Below are 16,583 nucleotides of genomic sequence, written 5' to 3'. Positions count from 1 at the left end.
TCTCTCTTCTATGAAAAGAGTGGATTTAGAATTTAGATGATTCTCTGGAAATCTAGAAATACTATGTAGTGATACAGTATAGTATGACTTTCTTACTCGTGGCAAGCACACTGCTAACAATACCAGCTTACATCTGAATCTAGCTCAATATCATGAAGTGAAACAACAAGCTTTTATGCCAGGACTCTAATCTTTAATGGTGAAAAGTATTACCTCTGATGGTTTCTCTACGTTGCAGTTTGTAAGTTTCCTTGTCATGGCACAGTCGGTAAATAAAGAAACCCAGGTGATCCACGTTTTCAATGCGATCAGTGATAACCATGTGTTCGTGAATCAGATATGACTGAGGCAAATAGGTTCCAGCCTACATGTGGAAGACATATGAATACCTCAAAACACACACTGAACAGATGAGGAAAGGTATGGAACAGAGGCTGGCAAACTACTGTCCACCATCTGTTTCCATGAGTAAAATTTTATTGCAGTAGAGTCATGTCCATTTGTTTATATACTGTCCAAGAGTTGAGTAGTTTGCAACATAGATCTTATTTCTTGAAAGCCTACTATTTATTTTTATGAGGCCCATTAGGAAAACTTAGATAATAAATTAAGAGATTGTATTTTATTTCAAAATATAAATTAATAAAAGGAAAAAACGCAAAACAGCCAAGTCTTAATTCTTCTTTCTAAAACTCTTAGCTATATTTCCAGTAAGATGGGCACTTATAGGGCTAATATCTCAACTGGTAATTCTAAGATGCTGTAACATCATTATTAATAAGAAATACTTGAGGGGCGCCTGGGTGGCTCAGCCGTTAAGCATCTGCCTTCGGCTCAGGTCATGATCCCAGGGTCCTGGGATCAAGCCCCTCAGGCTCCCTGCTCCGCAGGAAGCCTGCTTCTCCCTCTCACACTCCCCTTGCTTGTGTTCCCTCTCTTTAAAAAAAAAAAAAAAGAAAGAAAGAAATACTTGAACAGGGGCACCTAGGTGGCTCAGTCGGTTAAGCATCTGCCTTCCTCTTGGGTCATAATTCCAGGGTCTTGGGATCAAGCCCCACGTCAGGCTCTCTGCTCAGCAGGAAGCCTGCCTCTCCTTCTCCCCCTCCCTCTGCCTGCCACTCCCCCTGCTTGTGCCCTATCAAATAAATAAATAAAATCTTTAAAAAAAATATTTGAACATCTTATACCTTTATGTTAATAAGTAACTCCAGCAGGTTTCTCGGTGGCATAACAATGGAAGTGTTCAGTGGAATCACATAGCACTTATCCAGATTAAGATCTAAATAGGCTGTGAGTTTCTGGAAAGAGAAAGATACATTTTCATTAGATTAATATTTGTAACACAGGCAGCATCTGGAGTTTTAAGAATAACCTGTACCATTAAAATGGGTTGGCTTTAGAATAGGTAAATCACTTGCATTTCAACAAATGAAGTATTTGGTGGGATAGGAACAGAAGGTAGTAATGAGAGGCAAAATTATTGCTACTAGTAAATAAAATTCTTATCAGCGGTTTGCTTCTATAAATGATTAACAATAAACTGTTAAAACTAACTGCAAATAGCCTATCATCTGATTAAGAGATATAGTCAGTTCTCTTTTAAGCCCTAACATCCTCCAAGGTACCCATCTGTTACATGTAAAAATGAACTTCTCTCCTATGCATCTAGAATGGTACTAGTTACTACCATCCTTAGAGAACTGAAATAATTAAATGATTTTGTGTTCTTGTGGTTCAGATGGAAGAATATGGTTGAGAAAGACTGACTCATAGGATGGTTTCGACGACTAAAATGAGTGAAGCCATGTAAACACTTAGATTTCTAAGAGCTCAGTGTTAGTTATTATTTACTATTTGCTTTGGATAGGCTTATTATCTTGAAGTGCATAATTTTTCAAACTACTTTATAAACAGATGTATTTATCAGGCATGAAAATTCATGCCTGATTTCATCAGATGTATTTATCAGGCATGAAATATTTGCAAAGCTAACTTCAGTGATATGCCTGAATGTTCAAACTGGCAAACTTACATACACATGCAAAATCCAGGATAATACATAAACTTCTGAATTTCAGAATCCTGGTTTAAGAAACAAAACATTCTTGGGACAAAAATTATTGGGGCAATTTAAATATCAACTAGGTGTTAAATAATGCTGTATTATCATGTTCATTTTCTTAGATGTGATAGTGATATAGGAGTTATATAGAAGAGACAATAGTTCAACAGGGGCAAGTGTCAAATATGAGAAAAAGACATTAAGAAAATACGGTAAAACTTTGGAACTAGGTGGAAGATTTGGGATATTCACTGTGTTCTCATTTCATCTTTTCTGCATCGTATAACTATTCAATACTAGGAGGAAATGCAGAATGAGAACTTGAAAATTGATGAACAAATGATGCAGAATTAAAATTACTAATTTCTGAAAATTCTACAGAGAAATGGGACCATGAATCACCTCTTACCTAAGAAAACGAGCGCATAAGAAATAGTAGCAATTTACTAGCAAAGGAGCAGCAACCAGAAGATGGGCTTTAAGGGAGATAAGGCAAAGGGGAGTCAGGGTCACTGAGGGTCTGCTTCAGACAAAGAGCTCATCAAATGTTGGATAGTGTACCTTGTAAGGAACATTTTTTTCTTTAAATAACAAGTAAACTCTAAATATTAGAAATTAGCAAATACTGAAATTAAAACTATAAAAAGCACCAACTAAAGAACATGCTTTTTTTTTTTTTTTTTTTAAACAGTTCCAGGAACCTGGCTCACCTTGTTGAAGTCATGAACAATGTTGGCAGGGTCACTATCTGCAAATTCTGGGACAGGCACACTGATGAATTCAACCTCATCTTCCTCAAAGATCTTAATGTTTTCCTCAATTGTCTGGTAGCGAGCAGCCGGGGCATCTGCAGAAGGCTCGTTTAAGATGACATCATCTTTGATATACTTTATTCCACAGTAGTACACGTCATCTGGCTATAAAGAGTTTAAACACTATTTCAGCAATTCAGTGGGAGACAGGTTTTAAATGTAAGCATTACTTAAGCTGCCACTGCTATCTAAATAGCATTTTGCTTGCAAACTCTTACTTTTAGATGACAAGTCAGACAGTTTAATTACAGAGTTAACATATTCTTTAAGATGGGGTTTTGAAGCATTGTTAAAAAAAAGGTTTCAGAAGGAGAAAAGCAGCTCATTTTTCCCTTACTTTTTGTAGTCGACAAAAATAGAATTTAAAGCAATTATTCATCTGGTGACAAGTAAATTTGAAGAAATAGTCCTATTTTCACCTGTAGGCATTATTTTTACAAAAGAATATATTCAGAAATGAATGTTTTTTTCTGAAAGACTATACCTTTAAGATTTTTTGATGTGATTCACTAATTAAATGATTTTTCTCTTATTAGCCAAAAAACGATAGTTTTTCTATATTTTTACAGGTATACAGGTAGTTGTGATTTTTTCCCTAAAATATATCGCAATTAAATGGAACATATCTGATTATAGCAATCATTATAAAGACTTTTTTTAAAAAGTATACATAAAGGCTAGGAGTATGTAACAAAACGTCAAGGCAAAAATATTTCTGTATGATAGAATTACAAATTGTTTTTTCCAAATCAAACACATTTCTTGTAAAAAAAAAAAACTGCATTAAAAAAGATGACTAGTATTTCAATAATGTCTACCAACATGCAAATGAGCATGAAAGGTACACATCCTCTGGCAGAATGTTTCATTATTTCAATAAAATCTATTTGTCAACAGTCTCTCCAAATTTTAAAATGTTAAAAAAATAAACTTACTAAATTATTGTCAAGAGAAATGTATCACAGAAGAGAGATCATAAATCATGATTTTTATAAGAAAAATCTGTCTTAGCCCACTAGGATTATGGACTACTATTAAACACTCTTAAGTTACAAAATGATGGTCACCACAAATGACTTGACTTCACTGCTGAAGTTACACAATCCTTAAAGAGAAACCAAAGGCTGGGAAAGAGGTGGAGACACGTGGTGCCACTGAACTCAGTGTCCAGGAGTAAAGGCAAATTGTAGGTGAGTCCAAACTGGCTATCAAGTTAAGAGTCTATCAATATGGCAACATTTGATGCTGTCTGATGTCCCTACTCAATCGGCAAATAATAATACTATACCTTAGCTACTAGTTAGAACAGCAAAATGAAGGTCAGTTAATTTTGAAAAATCATCCAATAATCTGTCCTCTTTAGGCAGCAACATTTCAAAACAACATTATTCTGCTTTTAGTAACTGCCCAATAGGCTCAGCAAACTTATGTTCGGATTTTTTTTTTTATTGTTAGTCGCCATACAGTACGTCATTAGCTTTTGATGCAGTGTTCCATGATTCATTGTTTGCGTATAACACCCAGTCCTCCATGCAATAGGGTGCCCTCCTTAATACCCATCACCGGACTAGCCCATCCCTCCACTCCCCCCGCCAAAACCCTCAGTCTGTCTCCTGGAGTCCATAGTCTCTTGTGGTTCATTCACATTTTTTTATAATAATTTTTTATTATATTATGTTAGTCACCATACAGTACATCCCTAGTTTTTGATGTAAAGTTCCATGATTCATTACTTGCGTGTAACACCCAGCGCCCCATGCAATACGTGCCCTCCTTAATACCCATCACCAGTCATTCACATTTTTAAACACAGCTTTAAAATAGGACCACCGGCGTGGCCAAAGGCCACAGACAAAACATGCAGGCTGAGAACAAATTTGGGCCAATTTTCTAATAGCATGAAAGAAAGGGAAAAAGTCCTTTGCATTTTTCCACTTACTTGAAGTGCAAAATATTTGTACAGGTATGCTCCTCCTAGAATGACACCTGCAAGCATAAATGCTAGTCCAAAGCACATGCACCAACACCAGGCTCTTCTTTGGCCAACTGGTACCACTTCATCTGGGTCCTAAAATATGAAAAAAGACCAACAATGGTCAATATTGTATTTCCAGTCAGAATCACAGAAAGGTCAGGATTCAAAGACGCCTAAATTCAAAGAAGCCTATTATCATTTTATAAACAAAGATAATAAACCAATGGACCCAGGTCTCTAATCCAAATCAACCCAGGATTTATTAGGTGGTGGTGCCAGGACTCACCACAATGCCTCTTGAGCTGAGCCATCAGTCTCTTGGGAGAGTTTTGCCTTCTAACTCTCAACACCGCTGCTCCTCCCACCTCCAGAACATAGCAGTACACCGTAATTTCTATTTTCTGTGCACAACTTTGGTGATTAAAATATCTTCTAACATTTAAAAATTCAGAAAAGGCTACAACACAGCTTTGTGCAATGTCCTGCTGAGCCTTATATACAACCTCAGTGTGTATTACACTGTATTATAAAATTATGTATCAGCCTGCTACAGGTAGCTCATATTTCATGGCAGGTATCAAACCACTCCTAACAATACACAAGAAAAAGTAACAGGAAAATAAGGGACAGAACAAATAATATGCAACAAATTATTTAAACAACTGGAGTCTTGAAATAATCCTATCATTTTACTGCCCTACCCTAAACAAATCCCAGTTTGACAAAGGTCATTATAAGATAGAAGCAGTAGAAAAATGAGAAAAGATTCAACAGAAAAAAAAAATTATGAAGTCAAGAGACATACAGTTAATTAGAAATTTGATTCTGATCCACTCAAGGAAATAATTGAGCCTTAGAATGTCAAATGGGGTCACAATATTCAGTCCTTTAAATACACGCTTTGCCCTTCTAACTCAGTCACACTACTCTGTCACTTCAGATTTACAGCTGATTTCTGATTTGTACCCAGGTTCATGTCAAAGAGCTGACAAATGGATTAGCTGCTAGTTATCTAACTCATGGCTCAGGATGTATTGTACATACAGCAAAAGGCAGGCTCCAACTGACTTGAAAATGTCATCAAAGACGTTCTGGTTAGTAGTATATATGTACAGCCTCTCAAGTATGGGACTCTGATCTTCGCTTGGAAAACTCCATATAGGACGTATTAAGGGAGAATGTAGATTTGATCCACATCTCTATAGATAAATAGGATATAAGTTAAAAGAAAGAAAAAGTGTATCAACAATGCTGGATATGGTTCAAGCATGAATACAGTTAAGAAAGAATGAAAGCTAAGGTTATGTTTTCAATGCTAAGATGAGGAATTTCAACTTGTTACTACTGAGAAAAAGCCCAAGCCCAGATGTCCCAAACAACCAAGAACACTTTAGGGCTAGACAGTGCGCGACTAGGTTAACTGAGGTCTTAAACACAGAATTTAAAACTGTACAACAAATGCCTTTTAACTTAAGGATTGGATCAGACACTGTGAGAGCATTTACACTCTGGTAGTAGGTGAACTCGCCACTGTACTGCACACAGACTTAAGACAAGTGTACTACAAAGTAGCAGGTGAAAAAAATAAGCCTAGAGTAATTTATCAAGTCACGTAAGATATTCCATCTGTAAACAGAAAGTTACAAGAATTCCAGGGAGTCATAAGCTAATATGAAACCTGAATGATAAAGTCTAGTATTTTGCTTGAGCCCTTGTCTGATGTAAATATCTAAGGAAATAAGAAAGAGTTCCCAGCATAATTAATTTAAGGGTGGGAACAGGGTGGGGGGGATGGAAATGACAGATGGAAACAGTCATTTCCAAACATTTGGTATCAGCTGCTGAGACAGTCAAATGTGCGTACAACACCCACCCTGTTTGGCAGACTCCCTTCTCTAGTAGCACATAAATGAATATCCAAAGACCATGGGCAGACACTTATAAAAAAAAAAAAATGCAGCCCCAACTGTCAAATTGATGACAAGTTTCTGGGCTTTTTAATATATCATTTTTAACTGGTCAGCAAATTTCAAGAACACATTATAAATGTCTACTACGTGCCAAGAGCTGTGCTAGGCACTGGTAGATAGCCCCTGCCAAGAAAGAAATCATTCAGATCAGCCTGGAAAATAAATACACAAAGAGAATATAAACATGATATGGGCTCTAACAGAAGAATGTAGAGCACAGAAAAAGGGGCAGTGTTTGGAGTAGACCTCCCAGAGGAGAAAATACTAGAGTGGAATGTTGAAGGACAAATGCTCATTACCCACACAGAAGACAGTTAAAGGGTGTTATATTTAAGGCAAAGAATGAATAAAATCATGGAACCAGAATGCATGATATCTCCAAGGACCACATGTGCTATGGCTGGCATGCCCAATATGTGGGGAGAGTACAAGAAGAATGGACAGGTAACTGGGATAGATCACAAAGGGCCTTTATATACCATGCTATGGAGTTTGAATGCTCATGTTCATTCAAAAAAAAATCACATTTCTGGACAATGACAATTAAAAAAAATTAAATTTCTCTATGAATTTAATTTATAAAATGCTTCACTTATCCACAGGTCATTTTTTCAGCACTTCAACAATATGAACCATGGCTTAAGAATCAGAAACTAAGTCTTCGAATGACCATATTATAGACCCAAGTCCATAAACCGCAGTCATGTACTTCCTAAAGGAGCTATCGGGTCTTCAATATCTATCTGATCTCTTTTTTTTCCTCTTAATTTCTAGCGATCATTTCCCACCTTGCATTAGAATAATTCACTCTCTCCCTACCAGGCTATAAGGTTCTTGTGATTATCCATTCATACTTACTTTGCATTACCGGTAGCTCTGAGCCCAGCCTAGTACTTGGTTGGCTCTCAACAAATATTTGATGAGTGAATGAAAATTTGGATTTGTTTTTAGAGCTTGGTTATTTATTTTTTTAATGACCCATAAAAGTTACATCGACAGCCAGCACGATAATGAGGGGTCGGGGCAACGTAAGAATTCATAACACACAACAGATAGTGGCTATTTAGCGAAAGAACAGCAGCTCTAAGGACTTTACCCAGTTCAACCTTTATTAGGGACCTATTACTTGGAATATACTGTGCAAGATCCTTTGGGAAATCCAAATGTGATTAAGGCATGGCTCATGTCTTAAGTAATTTACAGTCAAAATTAACATTATTCATGAGAGATAAATGACATGCCATATTACAATCTGAGTCATGGAGAAAGCATTAAAATATATTGAAGACAAAAAAGTTCTTAAGTGATTTATTAAAAGTGTATTTTAAATGATTAACACTGGAAAAGTAAGCTTGAAGAAAAGGCCACATATGTAAGATTTAAGAAGAAAATCCCCGTGACCATCTCAAAATACGTCGAAAACGCATTTGACAAACCCCCAACTCCCATTAATAATAACATTTCTTTGCAAACTGGAAAGAGGTGAAACTCTTTAACATGAATAAGGCTAATAATGATCAAAAACCCACAGCAAACCTCATAATTAATGGTGAAACTTCAGACGTACACCATTAACCTTTCAAGTCAGGAATTATGAGGGTTGCCCACTAAAACCGATTCTTTGTTTTCATCCAACATTATACTAGAGATCCTAGCTAGTACACAATTGAGAAGCACAAGAACAGATACAAAGATTACAAAAAAGAATGCAAAGCTATCATTATGTGTATATTACTGTCTAGAAAATCTGAGAAAGGAAAATCATTCAAACTAATTAAAGTTCAGCAAGATCGCTGAAGATCAGTAATTAAAAGTCAACTAGTCAAAGGTCTATATATTAGTCATACCATCATTATTCATAATAGCCACAAACTAGAAACAACACAAGTATCTACTAAATGATGGGTGGTTAAATTGTGGTATATTCATACTGAATCAAAAATAAGCTAAGTGAAACAAATCCAACATAAAAGATTACTTATTGCATGATTCCATTTTTATGAAATTCCAGAAAAGGCAAATGTAGTAACAAAAAGTAGCTCAGTGGTTGCCATGGCCAAGAATTGGTGAGGGGGAGATTAAAGATATATAAGGAAATTTTTTTAAGATAATGGAAATATTTCGTATCTTGATGGTGGGGGATATACAACTTTATACAATTACCATAAATTCAATCAAGTCATACACACAGAATGTGAGAATTTTATTGCATGTAAATTATATTTCAATATAGGAAGTGTGGGGCGGAATCAACTGAGTTCTTATGTACCAGGCAATAAGAGAAAGTCTAATGACACCAAGTGCTACGGGAAGTGTGGAGCAATAGGAATCGAGAACCTTCAGTTGGCAGGAGTTGGTGTAACTGCTTGGAGAACAATTTGGCAGTATCTAGTAAAATTCAACACACACGCGCGCGCGCGCACACGCACACCCTATGACCCAGCAATTCCATTTCTAGGAATGTGGTCCTAGATAAAGTTTTATACATGTACATGAAGAAAAAGGTCCAATAATGATTACTGCAGGATGGTCAATAAGGAAAAAATTAGAAATGACCTACACGTCCATCAAGTGGAGAATAAAGTATTATAGGTTCATATAATAATAACTAAAATGAAATCAACTAGCATAGCTGATTTTAAGATCTCAGAAACATAATGCCAAATTATGGGGGGTGGGAAGGCAAGCTGGACATTACCAGTCTATGATATTCAAAGACTTTAAAAACATATCAATTGGTACTACAAATTCTCTGGTTTTGTATGCTTGGCCTAATTTAAAACAAGTCACAGAGACATTTCCTCCCCTTGTACCGCAATAAAACTGGTGCACCTTAAATTATGCTGATAAGGTAAAAAAGCTCCCACGGGTGCTGTACAATTATCATCTCATTAATCTTCCTAAAACCTCAGATTTTTACCCCAGTTTACAAACGAAGACGCTGAAGCACACGCTGGCCTATAATCACCCCTCTACAGTAGTAAGGAAAGACACAGTTTTTGGAAGCATTCTTGCTCTCTCACTGTACTAATTTCTGATTCAAATAAATCTTATCATATTATAAAGTAAAATTACTTAACCAATTATATTTTAAGCAAAATGAAGGATAAATTCTGTTCTGGTACTTCAATTAGTTAAGAATTAGGTCACCTCAGTCAGTTCCCTAAGAGGTTTCAGTAAATGTGCTTCCATTATCAACTTAACTCAGACAAAACACAAGAGTTTTCATATAATTTTGTTTCTGTTCCTATACGAAGTAATCACTTCACATCCTCAGGCACTTCTATTTGAGCCTTCTTTATAGGATGAATGAAGACACATTTTTTCCCCAAAGCTCTCAGATATACTATTATGCAATTATTATAGCGAATGAAATCACAAAGCTTTAGGAACCAGAATATAAAAGAGGAAAACATCTCTTAGGGTTTAAAAATTGTATTAGCAAAGAAAGAAAAAAAGAGTGAGAGAGAGGAAGGGATGAAGAAGGGAGGGAAGAAGAAAGGGAGGGAAGAAGAAAGGGAGGAAGGGAGGGGGAGAGAGATGGTATAAAAATGCTTTAAGTATAAAAATGATACAGAAATATAGAGAAGAATCAATACAATTTATTCAACTCAAAGTAGCATGAACTACTGAACCTTCAGAAATATATTTAGTTATTTAGAAACATGTACATTTTTAAAACACATTTGGTTAATATGGATAAACATGGGAGATTCAAAGGCCAGCTGCCCATGGATGTGTCTGGCCTATACACTATTTTCCAAAATACAGAATTAACTGCCGACATGAAAAAAAAATTTAATGATTCAAATTTTTACAAATGAGTTTCTCATTGATGTTCTAGTTTTCTCGACTCCTCATAATTTTTCTCCCCAGTTGAAGACCAAACATACCAAATTCTATTCTACTACATTGCTTAGTTTTGAACTTTTATCTTCATTCCTGCTATGACTGGGTATTTTCCCTTCTGAGAACCTAACTTTATAAAACCACCAGTCTAAACCATTCCCAGTATAAAGGATTTTGACTTCTGAGTTTCAGACTGGATTAATATTCTGAATAAAAAACCTTAATGCTTTAAATGACACAATAGGCATTCTCTTCCAAATCAAATCCAAATACGGATGGCATCAGCAAGCCAGAAGTGGTGACAGAGAAGAGGTGGAATTGGACAAGCCAGGAGAAAACCAAGAGCCAAAAGCTACAGGAATCCAAGACCTTTTCCAGACAACTCCCAGTTCCCAGGAAAGATAAAAGCAGCAAGAATAATAGAAGGCTACTTGGTTATAATACCAACCATATCCTGGAAAAGGCAAACTACAGAAAGACAAAACAGGGATGGAGTGACAGCCAGAACTACAAAGTGGTATCAAAAAAGAACATTTGGGGGTGAAGAAAATATTCTGCCTCTTGACTATGATGATTATACAACTACATCTGTCAAAATTAACACAACCATACACCTAAATGGGCTCAATTTTCATTATGTAAATAATTCTCCAGTAAACTCAAATTCCTCTCCTTTCCCAACTTAGGAGCAACAGGTTCATTTTTTCCTAAGACCCAAGTAAACGATACTAAAGAAGCTGGAAAAGATAGAAGACAGAACTGAAAAGACTGACAGCAGACGAAAACTGTCAGAATTTTGGAGGATGGAAACAGCTGGACAAGTTTAACTTCTCTATCTCAATTATGTCACCCTAAACATGGATTAATAATAGCACCTACTCACAGGGTTGTTGTAGGAATTAAATGAGGAAAGGTGAAATATTTAGATCACTACTTGGTACATAGCTGTAAGTGCTCAGCAGATGACAGTTATTATTATTCCAGTACCATCTGATTTAGCTGAGAAAGGTAAAGCTGAAGCAAGTATCCACTGGGGTTGAAGCCAATAAAAAGCAATCTACAACAGAATCCTGAAAAGGCGAACTGGAAAAGATTTACAGTACTGGAGGAGGAAATTAGATCGCTTCCTATTCCAGTAAGAATTTTAAAATAACAAACAAACAAACCTTGGCTATCATTTAAGATCTATTTAAAATTTTTCCAAATGCTTTCCTAGCTATATTCTTAGAACCACAGAAGTTATGTAGGTGACGGCCCCAACAGATTACTATTATGTAGAATACCAGTGCCATCCATTTACTGTGGGTACACGTTCTATCCACCTGACTTGTACGTTAGCTTTCTTTCCCAAGTATGGAGGCATCAAAAAGACATGATCCAGCAACCTGTTCGTTATTAACAGCATTGATTATCAAATACATATTCTGCTATATGTAAAGGAGATCTATGGCTAAAAAGCTAAAATCTATAAAGACATCGAACATTTGTCGACATTTTGTCTTGTTCAATTAAGTCACTATCTGAATTATGCTTTCTCATTTTACTCTTCAAATAAGATTGCTACCATCCATCTCAACTATGGTGAGGAAGTCCACATGAGAAATGTTGTGTCTAGCACACAAAAAGGAAGCAGTTTTCCAAGTGCTTGCATTATATGGATAATAAAGTTACTGCATTATTTTGTACTTGGACTAAAGACAGATTTTTTTACAAAGTGAGAAACCGGGGTGCCTGGCTGGCTCAGTCAGTGGGGCGTGCGACTCTTGATCTTGGCGTTGTAGGTTCAAGCCCCACGTTGGGTGTAACGATTACTTAAAATAATATTAATAAAAAGTGAGAAATCAATAGAAAATACGATGTCTACAAAATAGATTTTCATTAATGTCTTTTTTTGTGAACAAATCCTAAAATACACAAGCTGCAATAAACAAAAAGAAATGAAATTTTTAAGCCATTGCATAATAATTTAACTTGTGAAACCTGAACCAAATTACTGGCATCATATAAAATTGGCACAGGCCTAGGTTAAAAAAAAAAATAGGTCAGAACTTAAAAAAAAGAAAAAAGGCTATAAATGCTTTTAGTGCTGGATCACAACTTAATCATTTTATATCATTAGGGGTAAGTGGAGTATCTAACACAAAGTGGAATGTTAATATAGGAATACCTTAAACATTCTCTATTCTTCTACGTATTTTAAACATAGCCATTATTCTTAAAGGTGTTTATTCAATCTACACTGAAGAAAACTTTCTATTTGAGGAAGTGAAATTTCAGGAGATTTTCTTCCTGCTTTTTTTTTTTTTTTTTAAAGACTCCATGCCCAAATTGGGCCTTGAACTCAGAACCCTGAGATCAAAAGTCCCATGCTCTACCCACTAAGCCTGCCAGGTGCCCCGGATTTTCAAATTCATATTGGTGAGATCTAAAGGTATTGGGCAGTCAAGAGCATTATATACAACTGCTATTTATTGTTAATCATAGCCTTTACCAGAGATCAATAAAGTGGTCAAGATAGATTTCTTCCACCACTGGCTGAATTCTAAGTTCCTACTGTTACTAATAAAAATATCAACTGTTTTCTTAAAACTTCAAGTGTGATAAGAATGTTCTACTCTCTATAATTCATTATAAAATGAAGTGTCAAGATGGGGGGGGGAGCAAACTAGTCCTGGAATCATTTTTGTATAAATCCTGGATCTTAATGTCATTCAGCAAGATAATTTACACATTCATATTTAAATATGAATAATTCCATTTAAAATGCAGAACTCTTGATAAAAAATTCAAAGTATCTTCTTCAAAAAGCAAAAAATAATTTAAATGTGAAAAGTGGTATTTTCTGTCCAAGTTTAGAAATTTTAAAGTTAGACAAAAGGACTACTGGAAAAAATTCCAGCTCTTGAGATCAGAGATATCTGTCTACCATGAACACGTAAAAAGTGCTCTGAACCTGTACCAAGCACCAGGTACACGCACAATACATACTCAGTAGTCACTGGGTCTTGCTCCCTTATTTCACCACTCTCCTGGCTCTTGGATCCAGGGGTGTTGTGCTCTTGTGACACTAAAGCGGGTTGTGATTAATTTGGTCTACACAATTGGCTGGTCTCTCTCAGATATACCAGGTGCTACTTGAAGGCTGGGATGCTTAGTAATTTTTAAATTCCTAATACAGTGTCTGGCCATGAAGAAGGTGCCTCTGAATATGTGATCAGTATAGTTTTCAGAAAGAAAAGACCTACTATGGAAGGACCATGAAAAGACATTTACTGCAACACATCATTTTACAGATAAATATAATGAGGCCCAGAGAAGTTAAGTAAAATTATTTGTGTATTATTTCAGAACTAATAAGGCCTGAATATTCTCTCACATTCCATGTATATCTTAGGGAAGGAAAAGCATGGGGCTATTATACCAACCACCTGACTAAATAATAGCTTATGCAAATTAACTCATAATACGTGAAGTGACACCATGTCACAGTAGGATAATGCTCATATCCAATCAGAAATGACTTAGCCTGAGTTTCCACAGAACTCTGCTATAATGAGTTTACCTGAATCATGAGCCACACTCATGCTAAGCACTATGTGTTAACTATTACAACCTAGTGTTATTGTTATGTTTAAAAAATTAGGGGTGCCTGGGAGGCTCAGTTAAGCATCTGCCTTTGGCTCCCCTTGTCATCAGGCTCCCTGCTCAGCGGGGAGTCTGCTTCTCCCTCTCCCTCTACCACTCTGCCAGCTCATTCCCTCTCTCAAATAAATAAATAAAGTCTTTAAAAAAAAGTTTCAAAAAAATTAATAGGATTTTCTGTTCATCAAATTACAAAGGACAGTAACAGGAATATTAAAATCATACGCACAGGAAGCAAAAACAACAAAGGAAAATAACTCAGGCTTACAAGCATATGCATTTGAAAAGGAACAGAAAAGGCAAGATATTAATTACAAAAATGAAACCTAAGTAGAATAACAAAGCCACGAAGCAAAAATCACAAAGTTGGTAGTGAGTGAGTTGTCTCTAAAATAACTCATGGGGGCGCCTGGGTGGCACAGCAATTAAGCGTCTGCCTTCGGCTCAGGGCGTGATCCCCGGCGTTATAGAATCGAGCCCCACATCAGACTCCTCCGCTATGAGCCTGTTTCTTCCTCTCCCACTCCCCCTGCTGTGTTCCCTCTCTCGCTGGCTGTCTCTATCTCTGTCAAATAAATAAATAAAATCTTTAAAAAAAAAAATTTAAAATAACTCATGAAGGAGACAGTTTGGGAACTTTAAAGACGGAGACCAGAAGATGCTTCATGTATCTTTTTAGGCCATCCTGTATGACCTTGCAACTAGTGCTAATATGGGGTACCTGGCTGGCTCAGATGGAAAAGCATGGGACTCCTGATCTTGGGGTCATGAGTTCAAGCCCCACACTGGGTGAGAGATGACCTAAATAAATATACATTTAAAAAAAACTAGCGCCAATAATAATAATGCAGACAATAATGGTTTCCATTAATAGCTATTATCCAAGTCCATTTTAATGTGAAAGGAAATATTCCAATAAATATTTAAAAAGCTATCAAGACAGCAGAGTTAGAAGTCCTATGATTGATTTCCAGTGAAATGGTCATGTTTACTTCTTCCTGAAAGCTCAACAGAGTAATAATAAAGGGATAGAGAAATAAATACATCTTAAGCCAGAGAATGGAAATGAATGACCTCAAACAAACTACATCAATAATAATTTTGAGCCAGAAGCATAAAGAAAAAAAATCTTAAGCTTCTGGGGGGGGGGGGGGGGGAGAGAATTGGTCACGTAAAAAGAACCAGGAATAAGAATGGCATCAGACCAGAAGATAATGAAGTCATGCCATCAAAATGCTGAAAGAAAATTACAGCTAACCTAGAATTTTATACCCAAATCAATTACCAATTAAATGTGAGGATAGAGTAAAGATTCTCAGACATGCAAGTTTTTTTAAAAAATTGATCTGATACTTTTTCTCAGATTCATAAAACTGCAGATCCAACACAGGATAAAGACAAAGCCAATTCAATTCCAGGATGATAATTACTCTTAGGCACCTGGACATCAATATGCCTAGATTACAACCAGTCTGGATGATAAGACTGAAAAATGACAAATGGAATACTGCCAAGAAAAATACAAAACATGGTTAAGTTATCTAATAAGTTTGTAAATACGCAAAGGCAATTATACTGCTATCAGAGTCTGAATATGAAATAGCAATAAATACATACAAAATTAAGCAACCCTCCTTGGCCCAAGAAACAAGTATTATTAAATCCAGGGAAAATAAAAAGATTTTGTATGCGAAAGAACTTAATAACTTTATTAAGTTATACTATATTACTCAGGTGTAAATAATGTTTATCTCAATAACAATAAAAGCATGCAGTATCAATTTAACCAGAAATTACTGTAACTACACCTTAAGATAGACTATGTTTGTAATATGTTAATATATAGAAAAGGCTAAATAATCACTTTTCATATTAGGAAGCCAGCAGATGATCTCTAAAATTGCAAAAAATACAAACAAAACAAAAACCAACAACAGCAGCATAAGTATGTAGAGTATAAGTTTTCCAAATGTGGTCCGGAGACACCCTTTTAGGAGTTCCACAAGGTCAAAACTATTCTCATAATAAAATTAAGATAGTTTTTTTTTTTCATTCTCACACTCTGGTGTAAAGTTTTCCCAGAGGCTCGAAGTGTGACAGCACAACAGGCTCACCACAGAAGCTGATGTGAGAATCAGCTATTATTAATAGTCTCCTACTAAACTATTCAGTAGAGTGTTACAAAAATGTGAAAGTGCTACCCTTACCCTTCTTAAAAATTTCTGGTTATTTGGAATATTTTACCATTCATAAAAATGCCATTTACGGTACTA

The 16,583-nt window shown here is 35.9% G+C and overlaps 1 protein-coding gene across 1 annotated transcript in view; it reads right to left on the bottom strand.

Moving 5' to 3' along the window:
* Window positions 1-16,583, bottom strand: part of ITM2B (integral membrane protein 2B) — a 34,879-nt gene that overhangs the window by 9,573 nt on the left and 8,723 nt on the right. The window contains exons 2-5 of the mRNA XM_026493270.4: window positions 4,814-4,942; window positions 2,773-2,979; window positions 1,188-1,298; window positions 214-364 (exon numbers count right to left, since the gene is read on the bottom strand). Of these exons, the coding sequence (XP_026349055.1) occupies window positions 214-364; window positions 1,188-1,298; window positions 2,773-2,979; window positions 4,814-4,942 (598 nt within the window). The remainder of the gene's footprint in view (window positions 1-213; window positions 365-1,187; window positions 1,299-2,772; window positions 2,980-4,813; window positions 4,943-16,583) is intronic.

This window comes from Ursus arctos, unplaced genomic scaffold, assembly GCF_023065955.2.
Source record: "Ursus arctos isolate Adak ecotype North America unplaced genomic scaffold, UrsArc2.0 scaffold_10, whole genome shotgun sequence".
Classification (NCBI taxonomy): domain Eukaryota; kingdom Metazoa; phylum Chordata; class Mammalia; order Carnivora; family Ursidae; genus Ursus; species Ursus arctos.
The sequence above is the reverse complement of the archived record's forward strand: the minus strand, read 5'-3'. Positions and strand labels throughout refer to the sequence as shown.